The sequence below is a fragment of the Leucoraja erinacea genome, chromosome 28, assembly GCF_028641065.1.
Source record: "Leucoraja erinacea ecotype New England chromosome 28, Leri_hhj_1, whole genome shotgun sequence".
Classification (NCBI taxonomy): domain Eukaryota; kingdom Metazoa; phylum Chordata; class Chondrichthyes; order Rajiformes; family Rajidae; genus Leucoraja; species Leucoraja erinaceus.
In genome coordinates this window covers 16,999,290-17,024,774 of record NC_073404.1, presented here as the reverse complement: position 1 = coordinate 17,024,774, position 25,485 = coordinate 16,999,290, and the positions used below count along the sequence as shown (strand labels likewise).

Here is a 25,485-nt window from a genome sequence, read left to right as displayed (position 1 = left end):
CGTAGCTAGGGAGGGATCGGACCAGGGGGCTAGGATGGAGTAGAGGTATGTGGAAGGGTCTCGACCCGAAAAGTCGCCAATTCCTTCTCTCCATAGATGCTGTCTTACCCGCTACTCCAGATTTATGTCTACCTAGCCAATACCTTGTTTATCACGCAGCCGGAGATCTTTCCCTTACCTTGCAAGCGGCTATGGAAACTGCCAAGAATAAAGGTCTGTTCGTCCAGGACCTTGTACCTGCATGTGAGATAGAATAAAATCCATCCGAGCAAGGCTGTGGACACGGTGGCACAGGGAAGGACAGGTATGAGCGACTTCATCATCTGTACCAAGCTGGGCGCTTCGCTGCGGTCGTCCTGGAGCATCTCCTGCTCCCGCTCCCGTTCCCGTTCCCGTTCCCTTCTGCCAGCCATAATGTTAAAGGCGGACCCGGAAGCGGATAACCTGGTATTCTTGGGTGCAAAGAAGGACACGGACTCTCGGTTCCCCCGACGAGACAAACACAAACTTCCGACCAACGTCCCGCCAGCTCGGCCTCAAACCGCGCAGCACCACGGCCCACAGTGACGCATGGTCGGCAGAGCGCCTGCGCGCCCGCCTACTGCACAGCGCGTCGCCATGGAGACGGGCCGCGGTACCAGGCCTGCTCGCCACCAAGCAGCACAAATACTTCCTGTTTCAATCAGGCCCAATGTAATTTTATTCAATTTTCAACCGGCATGTCGTTTTTTAATGCATATTTTGTTTCTGGAAACTGTCAGCAAGCCATTTAGCACACATTGAAAGATAATCCGAGCTATTGTTTCCTTCTCCACGTGTGCTGCCTAAACTACGGTCAATTTCCAAGATATTCTATTTCCTACATTTTTAAAAAGATTTCCAGCATCTGTGTTTTTTTCATCTTTTTTTTGTTTCTACTGTTCTCCACATTTGACTTTCATATCCTGTGGCTTTGAGGCTAGTTTATTTTTTTGTCCTGATATGCATGTGTATATAATGAGCTGTGGTATTTATGGTAGAGGGAATACACGATGAAAGAATTAGATATATGGTGTATCTTCTTATTATGCTTGTTCCTGCCTTTTCCATGGAGCTTTCGAGTTAGTTAATAACATAACATTTCAAAACAATCCTCACCATTATAATCTCATTCTCCTTTTGGACATTTCCATTAAATAGTTTTCCTCCAGCTTTTCAAAATACAACCATGACCATAATCCACCATATGACACAAACTCTACTTACTCTTGTGTTTCTTTGCCAATTATCTAAACTGCATTATTTGGTGGCCATCTCATGCCAATAGACAGTTTGCCCTGTTATCCAAGTCCTTCATAATTTGCACAATTCCTCTTTAGACATTTCTATTCTAAGAGTATGATTTAATTTTTGTTGTTCCTGTCACATTCAAATTACCTCATCTTTGTTTGCATTCTAATTAATTATTTATTGTTGTTTATGGAAGAAAAATGCACCATTCTGATGAAGGGTGAATCAGAAGATTTTACTTTAACAAAGACCTGATGCCAGTGTGAAAATAATTCCTGGTGTTTGCCATCTCATGATCAATGTGCTTAACAAATGGATGAAGCAATACTGGACAGAAAGTCATAATATTATTTGACAACCCTACAGAAATGCTTAAGTTGTCTAAACATTTGCTTTTTTATGCATTTTTAGGGGCAGCGCAGTGGCGCAGCGGTAGTTGCTGCCTTATAGCACCAAAGACCCAGACTCAATTCTGACTAAAGGTAGTGTACATTTTCCGAGACTGCGTAGGTTTATTTCTGGGTGTTTAGTTTATTGTCATGTGCACTGAGGTACAGTGAAAAACTTGTTTCCTCACACATTGGAGACATGCAGGTTTGTAGGTTAAATTACTTCTGTAAATTGTCCCTAGTGTGTAGGATCGAATTAGGGTTCGGGTGATTGCTGGTCAGTGTGGACTCAATGGGCCAAACGATGTTTTCACCCAGTAGCTCTAAACTAAATAAATGTAAAGGTCAATTTAATTATATTTTATCGCAGAGTAAACTATCGGTTTAGATTTTAAAATCATTGTCCTCAACTATGGTCTAAATAATCAACAAATTAAAAACATAGATTATACAGTTTTAATCAATATTTAATCAACTTCTAATAAACGATTTGCTGATTTGTTTCTCACCCTTAACATGTATGTTCATAGCCATTAGTCTGCGGTAATTATCTTTTCCCCAGACATAATGACTTGTGTGGCATATTTTTGCAATGCACTAGTTGTTTTAATTTTCAAGAAAAAGTATTTGCAAAGTTGGGAGATATGGAAGTCTTTATTACAGAAATACTTTGAGAATTTTTGGAGACGTTTTTTGGATACATTAACATTCTTGTCAGCATCACAGAGGAAAGACTGATCTGGATTAGTTTTTTGGCAGCAGCCCTGGAGAACATGGATATGCGGTGTTTCAGATTGAGCCCCTTCTTCAGAAGGAGATTCAGGAGAGAGACACACAGAGATAAGGAAGGGTAAGGTGTGAAAACGATACATCAAAGGAGATGTGGTTCATGGAAAATGAAGCATGGATCATTGTTAGCTAGAAGGTGAAGAAGGGTCTGGACCCGAAACGTCACCCATTCCTTCTGTCCAGAGATGTTGCCTGCTCCGCTGAGTTATTCCAGCATTTTGTGTCTATCTTAGCAACGAAGCACACAGGGATAACATTAACCAAAGATACTAGAGAAGCTATCTTTGACATTAACTGTGCCACACGCGGGTGACGTTTAGTAGTATGAATCACGTGGTGGCCAGCCCGCGCTCGGGATCCAGAACTGGGTCACATCGGGACACGGCACTTCAGCGGAGGGGTGCAGGTGACTAGTGGTGGGTCAAGAGTAAACTAAAAAACGTTTCTTCACGGCCTGGTCCAGTGTTGATACAATTATTTACTTGTAATCTGTAAGATTTCTAGTTTAATCGATGTGGTGTGTGGACCGTTTGACAGATTGTATTGGTTGTCTCTCCCCCCCCCCCCCCCCCCCCCCCCCCCCCTCCTATGTGTAGGCGGCAGTGGGGTGGTCTGAGGCGTCATTAGCGCAGACTCAGTCGGCTGGGGCTTGGAGTGAGGCGAGATCGGCAGCTATCGCAGCCATGTCTGGTAAGATCCGGCCTGGTTTCGTGTGTAGAATGCTGCCGGCACTACTACATGCGGGCATCTGGAGGCTCGGCTACCTCTCGTTACTGGCCTCACGTTGGCCGACCGGCGGCGTAATGTGAGGCCCAGGAATGGTTGCTGGAGGCTGGAGGGAGGAGGGTTTGAGTTGGCGAAGCCCTAGGGAGGCCGCTCTATGTCGAGTTGCCGGCTAGATGAGGGAGGCGTTGCTCTTCGAGCGACGGCCCAGCCTTGCGGTTCAGGCGGGAGACCTGAGCGACCGTGACGCAGTTCCAAATGTGCAGGCCGCCATTTTAGGGAGGACCTGGAGGCCAGTGAGCCGCCTTCTCCGGGATAGCGAGGCGTAGGTTTCCTGCGGCAGTTTGATCTGCCAGGCGTAGGGCATTTGCTTGTTATTCTATTACCTGCTTCCTGGATACTTCTCCTATCCAGAGGACGACCCAGGTACAGGCCATTAAGTTCACCCGAGCTCCCAGGGGAGCTATCCTAACCGTTTAATTACTCTTCCTTATTTCCCTACGTCCCTGCAACTTAATCTCTCATATGTTTCCAAGTTCTCTCTTTTACAATAAGTGATAACTTGCGTCTTTGGGATGTAAGAGTAGTCTGTGGAGGTGGTGGAAAGAGCATATTGAAACTGGTGTTAAATTATCAGGCAGGTTCCAACAATTACTTCCAAGTTTCAATTAAGTGGGACACCACTAAACACTAAGTAGGGATGGTGATAAATTGGCTCAAAACTTGAAATATTAATTGTTTTAATCAACATTTAGATAACGTGGGAATAAGAATAGGTACCTCAGGTATTAAGGTTGGGAGAGTTACTGGCTGAAGGAATGATATAGAGATGTTCAAGATAAGTCTGAGGAACTGTACATGCTGGTTTAAACTGAAGATAGACACAAAAAGCTGTAATAACTCAGCGTGACAGGCAGCATCTCTGGAGAGAAGGGGAATGGGTGACGTTTCGGGTCGAGACCTTTCTTCAGATTGGTTAGGGATATGGGAAACGAGACATATAGACAGTGGAGAGATAAAGAACAATGAATGAAAGATATGCAAAAAAGTAGATGATAAAGGAAACGGGTCATTGTTAACTGTTTGTAGGGTGAAAACGAGAAGCTAGTGCGACTTGGGTGGGGGAGGGATAGAGAGAGAGAAGGCCTACCTGAAGTGAGATAAAATCAATATTCATACCACTGGGCTGTATGCTACCCAAGCGAAATATGAGATGCTGTCCCTCCAATTTGCGTTTAGCCTCACTCTGACAATGGAGGAGACCTAGGACAGATACATCTGTGTAGGAAGGAGAATTAAAACTGGTGCATTAGGTAGGTTCAGGCGGGCTGAGCAAAGGTGTTCAGTGAAATGATCGCCCAGCAAAGGTGTTCAGTGAAATGATCGCCCAGTCTGCGTTTGGTCTTGCTGATGTACGAGTCCACATCTTGAACAACGGATGCAGTAGATGAGGTTGGAGGGGGTACAAGTAAACCCCTGCCTAACCTGAAAGGACTGTCGGGGTCCCTGGACAGTCGAGGGAGGAGGTATAGGGACAGGTGTTGCATCTTCTGCGGGTGCAGGGGAAGGGTACCTGGGTTGGGGGTGGTTTGGGTGGGAATGCATGAATTAACCAGTGAGTTGCGGAGGGGACGACCTCTGCGGAAGGTGGAAAGGGGTGGAGATGGGAAAATGTGGCTAGTGTTGGGATCCCGTTGGAGGTGGTGGAAATTTCAGAGGATTATGTTCTATGCGACAGCCGATGGGATGGAAGGTAAGGAGTAGGGGGACTCGGTCTCTGTTGCGACGAGGGGGAGCAACGGGTACTGAGGAGACACGAGGGAGGGCCTCGTCTATGATAGGAGAGGGGAAACCCCATTCCCTAAAGAATGAGAACATCTCGGATGTCCTCGTATAGAACACCTAATCTTGGATGCAGACGCGTCGTAAGTAAGTTGGAAAGAAGTGTAGTCCATACAGTGCCCTCCATAATGTTTGAGACAAAGACCCGTCATTTATTTATTTTCCACTGTACTCAACAATTTGAGATTTGTGATTTAAAAAAATCCCGTGTGGGTAATGTGCACATTGTCAGATTTTAATAAAGACCATTTTTATACATTTTGGTTTCACCATGTAGAAATTACAGCAGTGTTTATACATAGTCCCTCCAATTTCAGGGTACCATAATGTTTGGGACACAGCAATGTCATGTAAACGAAAGTTGTCATGTTTAGTATTTTGTTACATATCCTTTGCTTGCTTGAAGTCTGCAATTCATGGACATCACCAGCTGCTAGGTGCCTTCTCTGATGATGCTCTGCCAAGCCTTATTGCAGCCATCTTTACCTTATGCTTGTTTTGGGGGCTAATCCCCTTCAGTTTTCTCTTCAGCATATAAAAGGCATGCTCAATTGAGTTCAGATTGGTTGATAGACTTGGCCACTCAAGAATTGACCGTTTTCTAGACACAGCTGTGATTTCTACATGGCGAAGCCAAAATGTATAAAAAATTACCTTTACTAAAATCTGACAATATGCACTTTAACCACATGTGATTTTTAAATTTTTTTTTTTTCTATTGCATATCTCAAATTGTGGAGTACAGAGGCACATAAATAAATGATGGGTCTTTGGCCCAAACATTATGGAGGGCACTGTAATTGTGGGAGTCAGTTGGTTTGTAATAGACGTCAGTCTATAGCATATTTCTCGTAATGGAGACTGAGATCAAGAAACGGGAGGGGGTGTCCGAGATGATCTAAGTAAATTTGTAGATTGTTGTGCAGAGGTACTGATGGTTAAAGAAAAGAAGCAGGTCTTGAATCTAGAGTTTCCATCTTCCCGATGGTAGAAGTGAGCATGGCCAGGGCGATGTGGGTCTTTGATATTAACTGCTGCCATGAAGTAATGCTTCCCGTAGGTCTGAAGAAGGATTCCGACCCGCAACTACATCTGTCCATTCCCTCCTGATGTGTTGAATTCTTCCAGCAATTTCTATTCTGCTCAAGATTCCAACACGTGCAGTTTCTAGTCTGTGTGGTCTCCATCTTCCTGTAGATTCTTCAATGGTGAGAAGCTGAGTACCTGGGATGGATCGAGCAATGTCCACCACCTTGAAACGTTCTTTATTTCTTGAGCCTTCAAACTGCAAACTGTCTGTGTGGTCTCCACCATAGACATGTAGAAATATTTAGTGAAATATTTGGCCTGCTCAACCTTTCCCCATATTACAGTCCCTCGAGACCTGGCAACATCGTCAAATCTTTTCAGCACTCTTTCAAGCTTAATGGCTTCTTTCATATAGCAGGATGACTAAAAGTCAACACAATATTCCAAATGTGGTCTTGCCACACTTGTACAGCAATAACAAAACGTTATAATTTCTATTATCAATGCCTTTGCTGATGAAGGCCAATGCACCAAAAGCCTCCTTCACCACCCTGTTTACATGTGGTGTTATTTTCAGAAAAGTTTGTACTTGAAATCCAAGCCCCCTCTGTTCTACAACATTCCTACAGGGGCCTTTCACTGTCCTGGTGGACTTCCCAGAATGCAACACCTCATACATGTGAATGAAACCTCATTTGTCATTCATCAGCTGATCAAGATAGAATTGATAACCACTTTCACTGTCTAGGGGAAAAAAAGACAGTGCTAAAGTAACTCAGCGGGTCAGACGGCCTCTCTGAAAAACATTTTGGGTCAGGACCCTTCTTCACACTGTCTATGACACCATCTATTTTAGTGTCATTTGCAAACTTACTAGCCATACTCTCACTCTCAACCATATCATTGATATTAATGACAAACAACAATGGGACCAGCACCAACCCTGATGCATAACACTAATAAGGGGACACCTGTCCATAAAACAATCTTCCACCATCATGGTACACTTCCTACCATCAAATCAATTCTGTGTCGATTTAGCTATTTCACTGGATCGAAGCGACCTGAACTTGCAGAGTAGCCTACCATGTAAAAGCTTATCATGGGTCTTGCTGAAGTCCGTCCACACAGACTGTCTCCTGTCCTGACCTGATCAACCTCCTTATTTACGTCTTCAAGATCCTGATTAAATTCGTGAGACATGATCTTCCATGCACAAAATGTTCTGATTATTACGATTCAACACTTATCTTTACAAATGCTTGTAACTTTGCCATGCAAAATTCCCCCCAGTAAGTTGATTATAACAGAGATTAGATTTATCAGTCTATAGTTGTCAGTGTTTCTTTGAAGCTGGTTTGAATAAAGGCACATTAGCCATTCTACATTTTTCTAGCATCGTACCCATGACTAATGATGCTTGTATCACAGCTGTGGCTCCTGCAATTTCCTCTCATTCTTCCCACCATGTTCTTGGCTATCTCAGGTTTCAGAGATTCATCTACATTCTTACATTTTAAGACACCCAGCACCACCTCTACTGTAATTGTGGGCTATTCCCAAACTATCCAATTAACTTGTTCACATAGATCCCACCTCTTCGAGGCCACCACCTGTAGCACTGGCCCCAAGTTACGTACGCTCACGAACATGGCGTACCTATGGACCATTGGTTTGGCTCTGTCCTGAAGGCATTGGCTCAAATACTTTCACTCGCTCGTCCCAGGCCTAATGACAGCCCCGATCCCGACAGTGAAGCCCAGACAGAAGGTCTCGCGCAAGATGCGGTACAGCCAGAGTTCGGCACTGCTCGGCAGTTTTAAATGACAAATTATTCGCATTCTGAGACAAGTGCCCCTCGTGGAGTTAAGCAATCTAGCAATATGGTGCAGTTCTGTGCAGGTCAAAAGTGAGAAGTGAGCTTGATGTTTTCATGCTAACAATGGCACACAGTTTTCCACATGCTGCTTACTCGGCAGCTCGTGAGGTGCTGCTCGGCAGATTCTGCCATTGCGGCCGCCAGCGCATGCGTCCTTGCCTCGCCGCGCCCTCGGGTGCGGAGGTACCGGAGATGACGGAAGTCTGCAGGCCGGATAAATACTGGGGAAAAAATACGCCTGCGGGTTGGATGATTTTGGGGGGGCCAAATGTTGCCGACCCCAGCTTTACATCATGACCAACTACAAAGCATTTCATTGTGACAGATGTGAGTGCCATCATTTGGAAGTTGAGGCACATAACCTTTCCCTTCTTGGGTACTGGTATTATAACAGGTGGTGATCTTGGGCTGTAGTGGTGAGAGGTTCAAGATATCTGCTTCAGCTTCTGCCAGTTGGTCTATACAGTTTTGTAAATGCAGGCAGGCACATCATCAGGACTGAACGCTTTCTAAGAGTTCCTCCTGAAAGATCTCAAAAATCGAGGTCACAGGATCATCGGGGGCTGTGAGCGCCTGTGATGTTGATATAGTAAAGGGTGTAGAGATATTTTTCCGTTGTTTCAAACTAAAGGCAAACCGTTATATACACAAAATTCTGGAATAACTCAGTGGGACACACAGCATCTCTGGATGGGAATGGGCGACATTTTGGGTCGAGACGCTTCTTCAGACTGAGAGTCAGGGGAGAGATACAAAAATATGGAAGGGTAAGATGTGAAAATGAGACATCAAAGGAGACGAAGCTCAAGGAAAATGTAGAATAGATCATTGTTAGCTAGGGGAAGATGACTGAACCATACAAGGATAAATTTAATCAGGAGGACAAGTCAGACTGATTGGAGAACTAGGATGGGGGAGGGATGGAGAGATAGGGAAAGCAAGGGTTACTTTAAGTTAGTCAGTCTGAAGAAGGGTCTTGACCCGAAACATCGCCTCTTCATATTCCTTCTCACCCGCTGAGTTTCTCCAGCATTTTTTGTCTACCTTAGAGAAGTCAATATTCATTCTGCTGAGTTGTAAGCTGCTCGAATGAAATATGAGATGCTGTGTCTCCGATTTGCGTTGGGCCTCACTCTGACAGTGGGGGAGGTCCAGGAAAGAAAGGTCAATATGGGAATGAGATGGGGAGTCAAATTGTTTTTATCAACTGGGAGATTATGTTGGTTTAGACGGAGTGAATGTTGAACCTGCAGTTCCTCGGGCTGGAGTTGAGTGATTGTAAACTATTTTGCTGTACCTTGTGGAAAAAAAAACACGAGAGCAGCAAAAGAGCCACAGTGTGAATGTTGGATAGGAGAGATTATAGTTCGGCTTGAGTAGTTGGGTTGGTTATGAGATTTTTTTGTAAATTGCTGTCTTGTCAATTTCATGCCAAAGAGGGGAAATAAAATAACCAGTTAGCACCTTAAAATGTTGGGCAATGTGTGCTTTTTACCTTCCAGTGATGCGTCATTGTTCTACTCTTTAAGTGAAATTTATAGAGCATTCACATGTTTCTTCTAAGAAAAAAAAATTTGTTTAATTGTTAAAGTGGCAAGTTGGGGTGCAGTTTTCATTTCTTAAAGACGGGTCATGTTTCTTCAGTACTTTGTAACTTTTTAGTTTCTTTGGAGTGTAAAATTATTAAATAAATCATTGGTGCAGTTGCAATTGGTCTGTATTGATGGCAGTAATCCACCCATTGAATTAGTACAATTGAAAGATCTGCATTGGTTAGTAGCCACTGTAATCTCCAGTCTTTTAAGATTTTCTTGGTGAATTTCTCTTCGGGGTTCCTGTAAATTACATTGGATGGATGTTACTTTCCCTGGGGTGAATTTGTAGATCACTGCTTTTTGTTAAATGTTGTAATTAAATTTGATACTGGACAAACGTGAAAGATAATTGCAGAAGTAGTTGCTGATTTTCAACTTTTTTCATGAACAGATTATGGAAATTACAGCCAGCCTGGAGCTCCAGCACAAAGGTATGCACACATGTCTGTATGTGAAGGACAACAATCTGTGAGCATTTGGGTGGATTGGAGGTGGAATGGTAGAAAGGCTCCGTAGTTTTGCAGTCTCTAAGTATCTCTAAGTCGGTAGTGGTTCCTTCACTAGAATTGTGCTATGAAGGTCCCAGATAAGTAATGATATTGATGTATGATGTGTATTTGCCACATGATTATATTTTAAAATAAATCAAACTAAATAGCAATCTGTAACTATTGTAATTCTAATGCTTTGTCTAACACAAGTACTGTTGACTATCACTTTTTAAATGTGATCAACAAATATTCGAAAGAGGTTGAAATTTTAGTGAATTAGGATTTGGGGTTATTGATTTAGAATATTAGAATCTGTAATCTTTAAGTAGTCTTAAGATGTAGGATTCATTGTCACTTTAAATAACTTTACGTTTATATCGAGCATGCATACATTGGGTCTTCAGTTAATAAACCAAAAGTGATTAACTCTACTGCTTCCTTTGTTTTTCCATTGCTGAAGTGGTTAACTAGAGGGCATAGATTTAAGGTGATTAGAAAACCCTTCCCAGGCCATGTCAGGAATATCTAATTACACTGCAGAGAATTTGAAATTGATTACTTTGAATAGTTGACATATTCAGTGGTTTAATATTTGCAAGGAGGCAATTGGGAAGAGTGAAATTGACCCACGAACTGGCAATGACGAAGTCCCCTACACTATTCTGATTCTATGGGTTGAAAATATGATGGGTTTCTAGTTTGTGTGGTGAGCTGATTTGGGTTCATTTATTTGTTTCCTGTTTAAAGAAATATGGGCCCGGTGTGGGACTTGGTTAGGTTAATTGGTTGGCATTGACGAGTTGGGCAATGGGGGACTGTTTCCATGCTGTATAGATGTATGCCTTTAAAAATGTACTTCTTCACATTGACTAGTTGCATGATATTAAATGGGATTTTTTATCGAATGCCACTTCAGGAAAAAAATCAGAATTGCGTGTTTTGAAACCATGGACTCCTTTGCTTTGCACCATGTGTTAATATTTCCTGGAATATTTTCTGTCATGTCACAGGTTAATTCTGGAGAATGTGCATGTTGCTACCTGACCTGTTCATATTGATTGAATATCCCATTTTTTGCACGTGTTTCCTTTCTTACAGCTATGGATCATATGGTGGACAGCCAAGCCAAAGTTCACAAGCTTCACAGGTATGTTAAATTAAGTGACTTTAGTTTGAGATTGTTGATACGGCCATGTTATAATTGGTAACAAAGGCCAGTGAGCTTTTTAATTTTGTGTTTGTGCTTGTTTACTGGGAAACAAAAATAGCTTTCACAAAATAATCTGTTTAATGAATGGTGGTTCACAATGTAGTCAAAATCATCTGTCAGTGAACCTGTCAGTGCTGGAGTATAACGTACATATTTCAAATGTTCATTCAGTGTTGTCGAAAATGTTGAGATTGAAGGCTGCTGGTCAATATCATAATTGTCTTCAGTGGTAACTGTTCTGATTGATGCAAAGGCAAGGGTATTTTTGCAATGTGTTAATCTTTTCACTTTTATTGGGGTTTTTATGAAGGGTGGGTAGTCCCCTCTAAGCCATTGGTTTCTATTCAATTACGGGTAGAGATTGGAAACGGAACAAACATCACCTTGGGAATGTATTATAATCTTCTCAGCAGATAGAGAAACTGATATTTAAACAGATTTCAGATAGATGCAATATAATTAGGGATAACATTCTGGGTGATTTCAATTTCACAAATATTAATTGGGGCTGCCTTGGCATTAAATGAATTTGAGTTTTACCCAGGAGAGCTTTTTGATGCAGTATGCGGATAGATTCGCAAGGAAAGGAGTGTTAACAGTAATGTCTTAAGGTAGGGTACGGACAACTTCATTAACATAAGAGTGCACCTGAAAAATATAGATAAGAAGCATTTGCTTTCAGGTAGGTCTACAGATCAGGAAGGTATGTAGGATACTGTTCTTTAGTTGGGATATTGAATACGGAAGTGGGGAGGTTATGCTCTCACTTCATACAACTGTGGTCAAACCTTAGTTGGAATGCTGTGTGCAGTTTTAATCACCGTGCCATTAGAAGGATCTGATAGTGCTGGTGAGGGTGCAGAGGAGATCGACCAGGATGTTGCCAAGGATGGAGCAGTTCAGTTTTGTGGAGAGACTAGAGAAACGGGTGTGTTTTCCTGGAGTGGAGGAGGTTAAGAGGGAACATAACCAAGTTTACTAAACATGGGGGGGGGGGGGGGGGGGGGGGGGGGGGTATAGATAGGATAGACTTACTGCAGGAATCTTTTCCCCATATTAGGGATGGATAAAGCTAGATAGTGCAGGTGTGGGGTGGAGGAGAAGATTTGGAGCAAATATGAGGGGGACCTTCTTAACTCAGTGTTTCAAGTATCTGAATGCATTCGTAGGTGGTTTGAAGCTGGATTTCTTACAACATTTAAGTGTCTAGATGAGCACTTACATCACCTGGGCATAAAGGCCACGTGCCAAATAATGGGAGATTGGGATTAATGTGAAAGAGTACTCATTGATGCTGTAACAAGTTGGGCTGAATGGCTTGTTTCTGTGCTGTAGGATCCGTGTATATTTAATTAAGGACTACAATCCTCTGAGTTCCTGCATTTTGCTCACTCCTGCTTTTTACTTTATAATTTTTTTGGATGCCCTGGCCCTTAATTCTCATGTCCGGTATCATTTTCCCTGCTGTAAAAGCACTCCTTTAAGTTTGGATATTTTGGTTAAGCTTTTGATCACTGTCCGAATACGTTCTTCTGAGGTTGGTGTTAAATTTTGTTGAGACATGTGAACTATGGATTCTTTTACTGTTTAACAGCATTACATTTTGCAAGTTGATTGTTATAATGGTCTGGAGATTTTATTTCTTACTACTTTAGTCTACTAGCGATGCTTAAAAATTACAAATTTAAGAAACTGTTTTGGCTAATCTCAAAGGGGAAAACCAATCCATATTTACAGGCATTTTAGGTGAAGTAGGCTTCAAAGCACCTTAAAATTAGGAATAGAAGTTAATTTGTACCCACATAACCCCTTTTTTTGTTTGACAATGCTTATTTTTGACATTGTGTTATTGTCTTTGCTCTTTCAAGAACTGTAGTTATCATTTTCAGCAAATAACTGTCATAGTATTTTGTCCCTAATGTTCTTGGTACACTGTGTTCAATTCCTCCGTTGCTGCAGTATTGTTATGGATTCCATACCTTACTTTTTGTGATTATTTTTGGAAGAATGTTAAAATAATTTGTGCTTTTTGAGTAAATGAATCATTAAAGTAATATAGTTTGCCCTTGGAATGTCCTATTAGCAGCAGACACTTGCCTACACTAAAACTGCTCCAGAACAAATACCTGGCTAGATGGGCCTTTTAATCATGTTCCACAAATGTTGTGTATGGCCTTTAGAGTAATTTTTTTAAGACGTCAGGCTAAATGTAAAACATTTAAAGTAAAAGTATTAAAATTCAGCAAGTAAAGCAAAGATCTGTATCTTATTTGAAACTTCCCTCTTCCTGGGAAATGTTTGCTGAGCTTGCACCATAGACCGAAGGGAGTGAATCCTCGTACCTTCTCTGTGCTTTAGTAAAATCATGGTGATCTCTTATCTCGGTGCCATTTTCTATAAACTGTCCCATACTGCTGCATGATGTAAATCTAAAACTTTTGTTCTTGGGTGTTGAATATAGTTCAGGACTGAGCCTACTCAAATAAATTATGTCAAAGATTCACCACGATGTAGGTGAAGAAATTTCTTACCATCTGCTTTGGGACACTTTATTCTTTTTCTAGATAGCTCACCAGAAGAAACTTCATCCTTGCATCGACATCAAGCCCCATTTATATATTAAAAAAATTAAAAAATAAAATAAATCTGTATATTTCAATGGGTTTGCTTTTGTTAGTATACACTATTTGTATAGACTCACTCCGTTTAATTTTTCCTCTGTTGGTCAGGCTCACCATCTCTGGAATCGGTCTAGTGCATGCCCTCTGTCAAGTATATATTCCAGTTGCAGACGCGACAGTGACCTACACAATTGGTGCAAGGCAACTCTTCTCATGTACTCAAATCCGCTTGCAATAACATGCTTGCTGTATCTGCACATCAATTTTTTGTACATTACCCAAGTTCTTCGAGCACAAGTTTTTGATTTCCTGCTAATTGTTGCACATTCTAATTTTGGTACCGAAGTGAATGGCCCTATTTTTCCAATTACATCTATTGCACTGTGCCTATATTGTTTGTAAGCATCATTGGATCCTTTCAACTCACACTGTCAACTAGTTTCATCATTAGCAAATTAATCCCTGCATTCAAATCATTAATGTAGATTGGAAAACCTGTGTCCCAGCAGCATTATTTTTTATCATTCACACTGCAGTTTCCTGCTCCCATCAGTGTTTGCTGCAAGAACCATGTATGTGTTGGACATTGTAAGGGTTGAGGCTTCTCTGATACCTTCTGAGTAGATGGGTCAGTGTTACACAGCATGGAAGCATGTTCTTCGGGCCAACGTCCATATCAAACAAGATGCCTTTGAACCTTTCCTCTGCATGTATCTGTCTAAATGTTTTTTTTAATGTATTAATTGTACCTGACTCTACCACTTCCTCTGGCAGCTCATTCCTTGCACCCACGACCACCCTCTGTGGAAAAAATTACCTCTTCGTCCCTTTTAAATATTTTCCCTCTTGCCATTTAATTTTAAACATGCTACACGTGTGGGGGGGGAGGGGGGGGGGTTGCAGTGTGAATGATAAAAAATAATGCAGGTTATCCGATCTACATTAATGATATAACAGTATAACATATTTCCATGTAATCTATATCTTGCTGTATCTTTTGACAACCTTCACCACCTACATCTTCGTCATTTGCAAACTTATTAGTCGACCCATCTACATTTTCATGCAAAACATAGCACGCAAACTAGAGATTCCAGCATCGATTACTCTGGAACATTACCGATCTTCTCATTGTTCATTATGATGGTGTCATCTGCAAACTTGTACTGGGGTTAGAGCAGAATTTGTCTCCACTGTATATAGGAAATACAATGAGGGCTGAGAGCACATCCTTACGGGGCACCAGTGTTGTGAATTATTGTGGTTGATAATGTTGTCGCCTATTCTTGTGGATTGTGGTCTTGGGGTCAGAAAGGCAAGGATCCAGCGGTAGAAGGAGGGTGACCTCTAGGTTCAGAAGTTTGGAAAGTAGTTTGACTGTCATTATGGTGTTGAAGACGGAGCTATAGTCAACAAATAGGAGGTTTAGGTAGATGTCCTTGCTATCTAGATGTTCTACTGATGAGTGTAGGGGACGGAGATAATGTAGGGCAAGGGTTCCCAACCTGGGGTAGATTTACCCCCAGGAGGTAAATTAGTAGATTCTGGATCTGTACATTTTTTCTCATTGACTGACTGTTTGGTTCTGGTATACCGGTATCTGTTCATCATTATTTGTTCATAAGTAAGTGAAATAACATTGTTATGTGCTATTAAAGTTGCCGGGGTAAACTGGACGAAAAAGGTTGGGAACCCCTGATGTAGGGACTGGGCCTATTGCAATTATAGACAAATGGATCAAGTGTTTCTGAGAGGCTGGAATTGATCCCTCAAGCTGAATTATTTTAAATGGCCTCTCTGATCCTGTTATGTTATATGATAATTAAGGATGGGTTTCTTTGCTTCCTATTCTTGATGTTTAGAGTTGAGAAACCTGATATCTTAATCTTGATTTTAAAATTTCTTGTATAGACATCAGATAAGAGATTTTCTTCTTTTTTTTTTAATTCATTAAGATTTTTGGTCCCAGCGTTTTTTTTTTTGTTCAACGTATTTTCTGACTATTGAACCAGCAATACAGCTGTGCAGAGTGAAACAATTAATTTGGTTGAATCTTCCATGTTTTCCAACTCTGGCATGAGAATTTTGCAAGTGAAATCTGTAAGTGCTTGTCTGATCATCCATCTGGATAGACACTTTTTTCATGTCAAATTCCTTGATGGGCTACAACGTTTTATTTTCACCGTTTATGTATCTGTACCTGACAAGCCCCTTGGGTTGAAATGTTAAATTCATTACTATTGGTTAACATAGGATCAATTAACCATGAAAGTTCCATTATGGTAATACATGATGCATCTGCCTACTTCCTTCTATGAAAACCGTCCCTCAATACCCGCAGCTCTGCTCTTGCTCCCCCTCTCCCCATTCATAACAGGGACAGTCCCCCCTGTCCTCACCTTCCACCCCATCAGCCGTCGCATACAGCATATAATCCTCCGACGTTTTCGCCAACTCCAACGTGATCCCATTACTAGCCACATCTTCCCATCTCCACCCCTTTCCTCTTTCCGCAAAGACTGTTCCCTCTGCAGCTCCTTGGTCAACTCGTCCCTTCCCACCCAAACCACCCCCTCCCCAGGTACTTTCCCTACAACCGCAGGAGATGCAACACCTGTTCTTATACCTCCCCCCTCAACTCCGTCCAAGGACCCTGACGGTCTTTTCAGTCGATGCAGAGGTTCACTTGCACCTCCTCCGTCCTCATCTACTGTATCCGCTGTCCAGATGTGAACTATATATCGACAAGACCAACCGCAGGCTTGGCGACCGTTTCGCTGAACACCTCTACTCAGTCCTGTTTTCACACCTTACACTTCCTTATCTATGTACCGCCCACTCCCCTGAATTCAATCTAAAGAAGGGTCTCGACCCGAACATCGCCCATTCTTTCTCTCCTGAGATACTGCTTGTCCTGCTGAGTTACTGCAGCATTTTATGTCTATCTTCTAATACAGTGTTTGTTCTACCCAAGGGAAGCAATGTATAAAACCTACAGAATAGTGGATACTTTGTCATTCAATAGCATCTATCTGTTACCATGGGCTTCTAAAAATCCACCAAATAGAACTTTGTGTAACATATCCAGCTACTGGTTTAACCTGAGTTGAATGAGTTTAAGGGGACCCGAGAAGTAACCTTTTTGCACAGGGTGGTGTTATATGTGAGCAGGTTGTCAGATGCTGTGTTTAAGCGACATTTAGAAAGGTATGATTTTTAGAGAGAAATGGGCAAAATGGAACAAAACAGAACTATCTTATGTGGTCAACTTGGTCAGCAAGGATGATTTGTGCTGAAGGGCCTCTTTCTGAGCTATATAACTCTCTCAGCTCAACTCTACTGCCTCTGAATAATAATGACAGCTTTCATGCTCCGTATTTTGCTTTGTACATGCGGAGGGACATATTGCACTTTAAATATTTGTTCTTTAAACAATATTATATCATGATTTCCCCCCTCTTGTGGTTCCCCTCTTCCCCCCCCCCCCCCCCCCCCCCCCCCCCCCATGGATGTGAATCCAGCATCCATGCTTAAAGTAACCTTTAACTGCAACAAACATTAGCTTGGATGACTTTTGGAGCCTGGTTTCATTGAAAATTTATGCAAGTGCATTTATAGTAGCTGCAGTTATACATTTATGAAGTAGGTCTATTCAGAAAGGAGGAATAAAGACAAATCCACAAGGTATGGTAAAGTATATGTGCTGGTAAGTTATAATGTCAAATATGGAGATTTAGCAGAATACCCATTTGGGAAGGAAGTGTAATTAGGTGGGTATGTGTAAGTAAACAGTTTTGTAACTACTGTGCATCTCTCTGCTAAGGGTTATGGTGGCTATGAGCAGTCTGGTGATGCTTCTGGATATGGACAAGGCCAAAGTGGGTATGGTTCAAGTTATGGACAAGCACAGTCAGGTATATCATGTTTTTGTCTACACTGTAGTTTTCTTTTAAAAGTACAGCTACATAAATGTAATTTTTTTCATTTTTATGTTGCAGGGGTGAGTTCTCAAACTTCACCATCAGGTTATGGACCAGGCTATGGAAATGAGAGTCGTGGACAGCAGCAGAGAAATTATGGACAATTTTCGGATTCCTCAAGCAGGTAATGTCTCAAGATTTATCAGTTGGTGCCAACAATATTTCAGTTGTTGGCAAAAAAAAAAATTCAACCCTTCAAACTACCTGGATCCCAGCGAGAAACAAATAAGATTACCATTGTACAGGCATTTACATCCCGTGTGCCAAGTAATGGGAGGTGCATTGATAAATATAATGGAACATATTGTTTCCACATATATCCCACGTGTTTTATTTGTCATATTAAATCATGCCCTATCTCTAATTGGTATGTGCTTCCCATTCATGCTCTTGTCACTGGCTGTGGCAATCTATACTCTGCCTTTCCATTTACCTATGGCGAGAGCCACCAGTGACTTTAAAGCTGTTTGTCCTCTAAATCCTTTTGTGGATTCTCTAATCTGCCTTCTGAAAGTGGCTGCCTAATCCATTGTGGGGACAGGATTCCTCAGAGGTGTCTCTTCCTCCCATGTGGAATTCCAAGCCCCTTGCTGCTTACAATTCCTGGACAGGCAGCCCTCCCATTGTATTTTCCCAACTGAGCCAAACATGGTTTTATCAGGTGTAGCCCCCCTCTTTCTTAGGAACTCATGTACAGCACATCCAGTGTTTGTGTCACCAAGCCACATAAACTCTTTATATATACATTACAAAATTGTTTATAGAGCTTGCCATACCAATTTCCTGTGCCATTTTAATGCCACACTTAAGTAAATAACTAATTTATTTTAGCCTAGGCAAATTTATTCTACTTAACCCCTGATTGACTTATTGTATCATGGGGTTGAATGAGTCCTGGCCCTCCCAATCCTGACTTCCAATTTGAGCAGCTGCAGAACAAGGACTCAAACTTAAAACAGTAAGTAATTCTTCATCCTGCAACTACAGCATGATGTAGTACACTTGATTTTCAGAAGACTTTGTGTTCCTATCCTATACAATCCTGAGTGATTGCGTGCATTAATTACAAGGTGTTATTTACTCTGGTATTCCTAACTTTACTGTATTGAATTTCATGTTCTTTTAAAATTAGATGCGGTTTGTGTAATAAACTTCAATCCATTAAGCAACACTTCTGCTACTAAGTTTGGAGCAGACTGCTTTTATTACGCAAAAAAAAGACAAAAGTGCTGAAGTAACTCAGCAGGTCAGACAGCATCCCTGGAGTGCAGGGATAGGTGATTTTTCAGGTTGTGACCTGAAATGTCACCTACCCATGCTCTCCAAGGATGCTGCTTGACCCACTGAGTTAAGGGCCTGTCTCACTTGGGCAACTTTTTAGGCGAGTGCAGGAGACTGTGCTCGCCACATGGTCGCTACATGTTCGCTGGTGGTCTGGTGAGTCTCCTTCATGGTCGCGAGAAGTTCCCGCATTCTGGGAACTAGTCGCGGCCTCAGTATGGTCGCCGCAAATTTTCCAATTTTTCTGCGACCAAAAATTGGTCGCCTTGGAGAAAATCGATAATCCTGTAGTCGTAGGTGCAGTTGTTGTGGGGTCGTCATGTAGTTATACTTCGTCGTAAGTAGTTTTAATTAATGTCCTTTGCTGACCGGGCATTTTCATTGGTACATTGGGGGGGGGGGGGGGGGAAACGTAAGCACGAGTTTTCAGAATCAACTGACTGGTAATGTTAAATAACCGCCCTACTTCACAGCTGTGTATTCCTGGCTTATTAAAAGTTGACTGGCTTTTTAAGTGTCTACACTCCTTCTCTTCTCCCCCCCCCCCCCCCTCTTCTTTTAAAGGACTTACCGTACACTGTGCTAGCTGTCTTAACCTTCCTGTTCATCGCGGTGTGTGTCTGTATCACCTTTGCACCCTGTGAATTTCAGACAGCGCTCCCCCGGTTTCCCTGGCCCCCACCTTTGTGATGTGTGTGTGTGTGTGTGTGTGTGTGTGTGTGTTCCACTCTGACGGTCGCGGTTCCAGTTCCCGGTTTGTCAGACGAGTGATGCGAACTTGGCAGTCGTCGACAAGTCCACTGAAAAATCGCCTAAGTGGGACAGGCCCTTTCCTCCTGCATTTAGTTTTCCTTGATCACTGCATTCTTGAGTCAATAACTGTGCACTTGTTTAAATGTGTCCATTTTAAAAGGCTTCAAATGCTTAGAATGTCTTTAAATTCTCAATTGTTTATTTTTCCTGCATGAATATGAGTACCCTGCTGCATTTTACTTTAATTTTTCTCTTTTTTTTTTACCCATAAATCTCATTCTCTTAGCTGCCTACCTTGTTGGTATGATTGCCAGCTTTGTTTTTTTTTCCCCTTGACCATTGTGCGAGGGAGTAATTGTCTCAATTTAATGTGCAACCTGGTACAAATTAATGGAAATATTTGGGTCTGGCAATATGTACAAAGAAGGGAAAAACAATCTTTCTGGAAGTTGAAACATTAAGACTTTTATCTATTGCTGCCTGACATACTGAAACTTCACAGCTTTTGTAAATAACAGGAAATGTGGAGAATTTGAATGGATGATGGCCTCAATCTGCTCTTGAATAATACTCCATAAATCTGAACAATTTGATAACTTCTGTACTTTTCTGCTAGGCATGCTTTGCTCAACTGGGGCAGTGATGCAGTACTTGTATCTACTTGATATTTAGAGCTCCATTGTGACACATTTCCATGTAATGATTACTTCTCTTACAGTTATGGCACTAAATCAGAAACAGAGTATAGTAACCAGTCAAGTCAACCAAGTTACAGCCACTCAACCTCTTACCATCCACCTCATGAGAGCTATGGCCAGCAGAGATCAGGAGGTAAGTTTGTGAGGTACCTGAGGAAAGACTGCGCAAAATTAGATACGATGAGCAGTGGAAAATGAAATGCACTGTTTATACTGGGCTATGTAGGTAATGAAAGTATTCCATGTTGGATAGTAAAAAATGTTTGGAGGATGTGTTACTGTTCTCCAGTTTAAGGTCATAAAGAACAGATGTAGAATTAGGCCATTTGGCCCATCAAGTCTACTCTGCCATTCATTCATGGCTGATCTATCTCTCCCTCCTAACCCCATTCTCCTTCCTTCTCCTCATAACCTCTGACCTGTACTAATCACAAATTTATCTATCTGTGCCTTAAAAAATATCTGCCGACTTGGCTTCCACGGCCCTCTGTGGCAATATTCGTCAGATTCACCACCCTCTGACTAAAGAATTTTCTCCTCATCTCCTTCCTAAAAGAACAATTGATTCTGAGGCTATGACCTCTAGTCCTAGACTTTCCCACTAGTGGAAACATCCTCTCCACATTCATTCTATCCAAGCCTTTCACTATTCTGTATGTTTCAATGAGGTCCACCCTCATTCTTCTAAACCCCAGCAAGTACAGGCCCAGTGCTGTCAAATGCCCATCATAGGTCAACTTACTCATTCCTGAGATCATTCTTGTAAACCTCCTCTAGACTCTCCCCAGAGCCAGCACATCCTTCTTCGAATATGGTGCCCAAAATTGCTCACAATATTCCAAATGTGGCCTTATGAATGCCTTGTAACCAGCCTCTAGTTTCCACTGTTCTGCCGTGCTCCCTTTTTGTGCAGTGGGGCAATATTGTAATATTGTCAATTTTCCAATCATCACCACCGGGCAGCGCCGCGATGGCAGCCTCGCCAACAGTCTGTCTGCCCTTTTGTCTTTTTTATTGTTATTTTTAGTGTGTTTTAAAAGTTTATGTTGATGTCCTCTGGTTTGTTTTATGTGGAGGGCGTGTGGGGGAGGGGGGGGGGGGGGTCGAGGGAAGCTTTTTTTTCAATCTCTTACCTTGCTGGAGATGCGATTGTTTTCCGTGTTGTATCTCCAGTCGCTCTGCGGCCTAACATAGTGGAGCTGGTGGCCTTGCCCGGGACTGACTTTGAGCCCCACCGCGGGGCGTGGACTTACCAACGGAGCCGATCCATTGCCTGGATTTTACCATCGAGGAGCTTGCAGTCTCGGGTAAAGACAGAGTAGGGAGCTCCAATGACGCAGAAGGTTCAACCAGTCCCGACCTGAGGTAGATCGCCCGGCGCAGGGGAGCTGAGATTTCCACCCTGCTCCCCTGATGCAGGAGCTTGATTGCCCCGACGAGGAGGGCCCTCCGCCGTCTACGGCAGTCAAGATCATCCTGTCAACGGAAGGCTCGAGGCCCCCGACCACGGGAGAACAATGAAAGGAAGAGATTGAACTTTTTTTCGCCTTCCATCACAGTGAGGAATGTGGAGGAGTCATTGTGGTGGATGTTTATGTTAAGTTGTATCTTGAGTGTTATGTTGCTTTTTATCAGTATGACTGTTTGGCAAATGAAATTCCTTGTATATTGCAAACATACTTGGCTAATAACGTATGATTATGACCATCTGGGACCACTCCCGACTATAGTGGTTCCTGAAATAACGCTATCAATGCCTCCACAATCTCTAATGCCACCTCTATCAGAGCCCTAGGGTGCAGTCCTTCCGGTCCAGGTGAATTATCTACCTTCAGCCCTTTCAGCTTCCCAAACACCTTCTCCCTAGTAATATCTTTAGTGTTTGGCAGAGTTTCTTGCTGTCCAGTCAACTCCTGATTACCTTGTGGAGGGTAGGGAATCCATGTACAGGCATGCTGCAAGATGTTCTCCTGATTTGTGCTGGCATACATTTGATGTAGCTACTTGTCATTGTAAGAAATCTCAAGCATGTTGCGTAAAAAAATGAAGTACTTTTCAACATTATTATCCATGAGAGTACTTTTCCGCTGCATAATTGAAAGTTGTGGAAAATGTAACAAAGAGAATCTGAAAACCAGTTTTTATTTATGTTAATCGTACCAATTTTGTTCTAAATTAATTTTATTACTGCCTATCTCTCTACTTCCCCATCTTAAGATGACTATGAGCAGGAAAGACCAAGCAGGAGTAAATTTGGAGATGACAGCCGAAACTTTGGCAGACAGCAGGGAAACGACGGCAGAGGTCGTGGTGGATATGGCCAAGGTGGATATGATGCCGACAATAGAGGGGGACGTGGTAGAATGGGGTAGGTGTTGCTTTAACATTAAACAAAACTTGCCTATCTCTTGACCCCTTGACATTAGGCATTGTTTTATATACAGTTTGTTAGTTAATCTTTTTACCATAAGTTGTTAATCGAAGTGTTCTCTTCAAAGTAAAAGTCAATATTTTCTCTTACAATTTAATCTGGAAAGCTTCATTAACTCTGCATATTACACAGATGAATGCAGGGAAGGGTTGTGGTATTATCCACTTTTATTGATAATTCATTTCATTTATTTAGACTGACTACTACTTAATTATTTTTCAATGCCTATTGTGACAGAGCAGTTATCAAAAGCTTTCAAGCTTATCTACTTTGCATTCTTTGATCAGTGTGGTGGTGAATTGTATGCTAGCAGGTCGCCAGTAATCTTTATTTCCTTTCTCTAATAACCTGAATGGATTAAAATACAATTCAAATTTGAGTAAGTGCAACACATTGAAACAAGAAGCCATATTAATAAAGAGCACCCCATTTTTGTTTGGACCATAACATATCCTGTACCATCCCAGCCTGGTCCATTTAATTTACTGTAATAAAATTAAAATCATTATGTCCACAAACTTTCTTGTCCCTTGTGATTTATGCCTCAATTTGCCCATTCATTTTTTGGGTTAGAAGCAGAAGTCTTAATTTGACATTTATGGAAAATCTAACAAATGTTATGCCATTTGGGTGATATTTTCCCATCATGGTCTGCCACAGTTATTGGTAATTTAACATGTTGGATTTTTGTTTAGAAAGTTACATCTTCATTTTGTAAATGTTGTCAATGCCCTTTAGTAACATTGATACTGTATGATTTGGCTGTCTATTTGAAGACTTAAGTTTATTATCCTTTCCCTCCTGCAGTCCTGTTTCATGTATCGCTAATGATGGCAGCTGCAATAAAGTAGAATGATAGCCCTTAAAATAGGCATCTTCCTGTTTCTTGGCAGTGGAACCTTGAACCTTGCAGTGGAAACAAATGTTTTGTTGGTAAGAAGTCAAGTGATTATGACTTCAGGTTCCACTGGCAATTGTATATAACCTAGAGCGCTGTGCTTTTCGTGTTAATCTCAAGTGTTGGTGGTGGCTGGAACATTTGCCTTTTTTTGGGCAATTTTTGCTATTTTAAAAAAATCACTGGTCACCAATTTAAGATATTGGTTAAAAGTACAGATGGATTCCATTTGTATCACTATGACTATCACTACTTTTGCGTATCACTCACTAGGATTTTAAGTGCTTAAAATTGTTCCTGCTCTTTGGCTAATGGAAAGTTATTGAGTTTTGACTGTGAGGGAGTGGGTTCACAATGCATCATCTGTCTCCCACCTAATTACAATTGACTGGTTGAACTGTACATTTTGAATGTTGGTTTCTACTGTGCTTTTTTCCCAAGACTGCAGTGCATTTTTATAATTCTGGCACTTGACAGAAATAAGGATAAGAGGTAAAAATGTTCTACAGGTGCACAACCTTTTATCCGGAGTTCCGGAAACCGAAAAGCTCCGAAAACCGGACATTTTTTCCAGGATGTCGTCTGCACGCCAAAGCTCGCGTTTGGCGCCAAACTTGACCCGAAACGACCCACGGTCAACCCAGGTCTGTACTACTCTAGCGGCTGCCTCCTCCCGGAGAGACACTTAAACATCTGTAAATCATTGCTTAAATGTTAGTCAGTTAGTTTGGAGGGCTTTTATGAGTGGTGGGGGGGGGGGGGGTGTGAAGCGGGAAACTTTAATTCTTAGTCCCTACCTGGTCGGAGAGGCGGGGAGCGGGCGATGCCTTACTGGGTCGCCGTGCAGTAAGCTCCGGAGCGCTGTGGCCGCCGACTCCCAACATCGCGGAGCTGGGGGCTGCGGGCGGCGCCGGTTGTAGCTCCGACCCCGACAACTCTACCCCTGGCTGCGCGGTGCTCCAAATCCAGCGCCGCCCGCGGCCGGACGCCCGCAGCCCCAACTCCGCGATGTGTGTCGGCGGCCACAGCACTCCGGAGCTTACCGCACGGCGACCCGGTAAGACATAGCCCGCTCCCCGCTGGTATCCCAGCGCTGCGACGCCGCCGACTCCCAACATCGCGGAGCTGGGCTGCGGGCGTCCGGCCGCGGGCGGCGCTGGATTTGGAGCGCCGCGCAGCCAGGGGTAGAGTTGCCGGGGTCGGAGCTCCAACCGGCGTCGCCCGCAGCTGGACGCCCGCAGCCTCCAGCTCCGCGATGTTGTGAGTCGGCGGCCACAGCGCTCCGGAGCTTACTGCACGGCGACCCGGTAAGGTATTGCCCGCTCCCCGCCTCTCCGACCAGGTAGGGGACTAAGAATTAAAGTTTGCCCCTTCATCTCCCCCCCCCCCCCCCCCCCCCCCCACCCCACATAAAATCCCTCCAAACTAACTGACTAACATTTAAGCAATGATTCCCCGGTCTCCGGGGAGGAGGCAGCCGCTCCAGACTTTTCAAGCCGCCCGCGCTACCTACCTAATTTACGCTAAAAAATCTTCTATTCGGAAATCCGAAAAATTCCGAAATCCGAGAAGTGTCTGGTCCCAAGGCTTTCGGATAAAAGGTTGTG

The 25,485-nt window shown here is 42.6% G+C and overlaps 2 protein-coding genes across 3 annotated transcripts in view; one reads left to right on the top strand and one right to left on the bottom strand.

The window, feature by feature from the left end:
- Positions 1 to 584, bottom strand: part of rhbdd2 (rhomboid domain containing 2) — a 28,173-nt gene extending 27,589 nt beyond the window's left edge. The window contains exon 1 of one of the 2 annotated variants that reach the window (XM_055657880.1): positions 179 to 584. In XM_055657880.1, coding sequence (XP_055513855.1) covers positions 179 to 413 — 235 coding nt within the window. In that variant the 5' untranslated portion in view covers positions 414 to 584. The remainder of the gene's footprint in view (positions 1 to 178) is intronic. The other variant, XM_055657879.1, reaches the window with a different exon arrangement.
- Positions 585 to 3,046: 2,462 nt separating this feature from the next.
- Positions 3,047 to 25,485, top strand: part of LOC129710706 (RNA-binding protein FUS-like) — a 31,696-nt gene continuing 9,257 nt past the window's right edge. Inside the window, exons 1-7 of the mRNA XM_055657877.1 lie at positions 3,047 to 3,137; positions 9,907 to 9,946; positions 11,105 to 11,153; positions 17,661 to 17,751; positions 17,836 to 17,941; positions 20,570 to 20,682; positions 22,767 to 22,917. Coding sequence (XP_055513852.1) covers positions 3,131 to 3,137; positions 9,907 to 9,946; positions 11,105 to 11,153; positions 17,661 to 17,751; positions 17,836 to 17,941; positions 20,570 to 20,682; positions 22,767 to 22,917 — 557 coding nt within the window. The 5' untranslated portion in view covers positions 3,047 to 3,130. The remainder of the gene's footprint in view (positions 3,138 to 9,906; positions 9,947 to 11,104; positions 11,154 to 17,660; positions 17,752 to 17,835; positions 17,942 to 20,569; positions 20,683 to 22,766; positions 22,918 to 25,485) is intronic.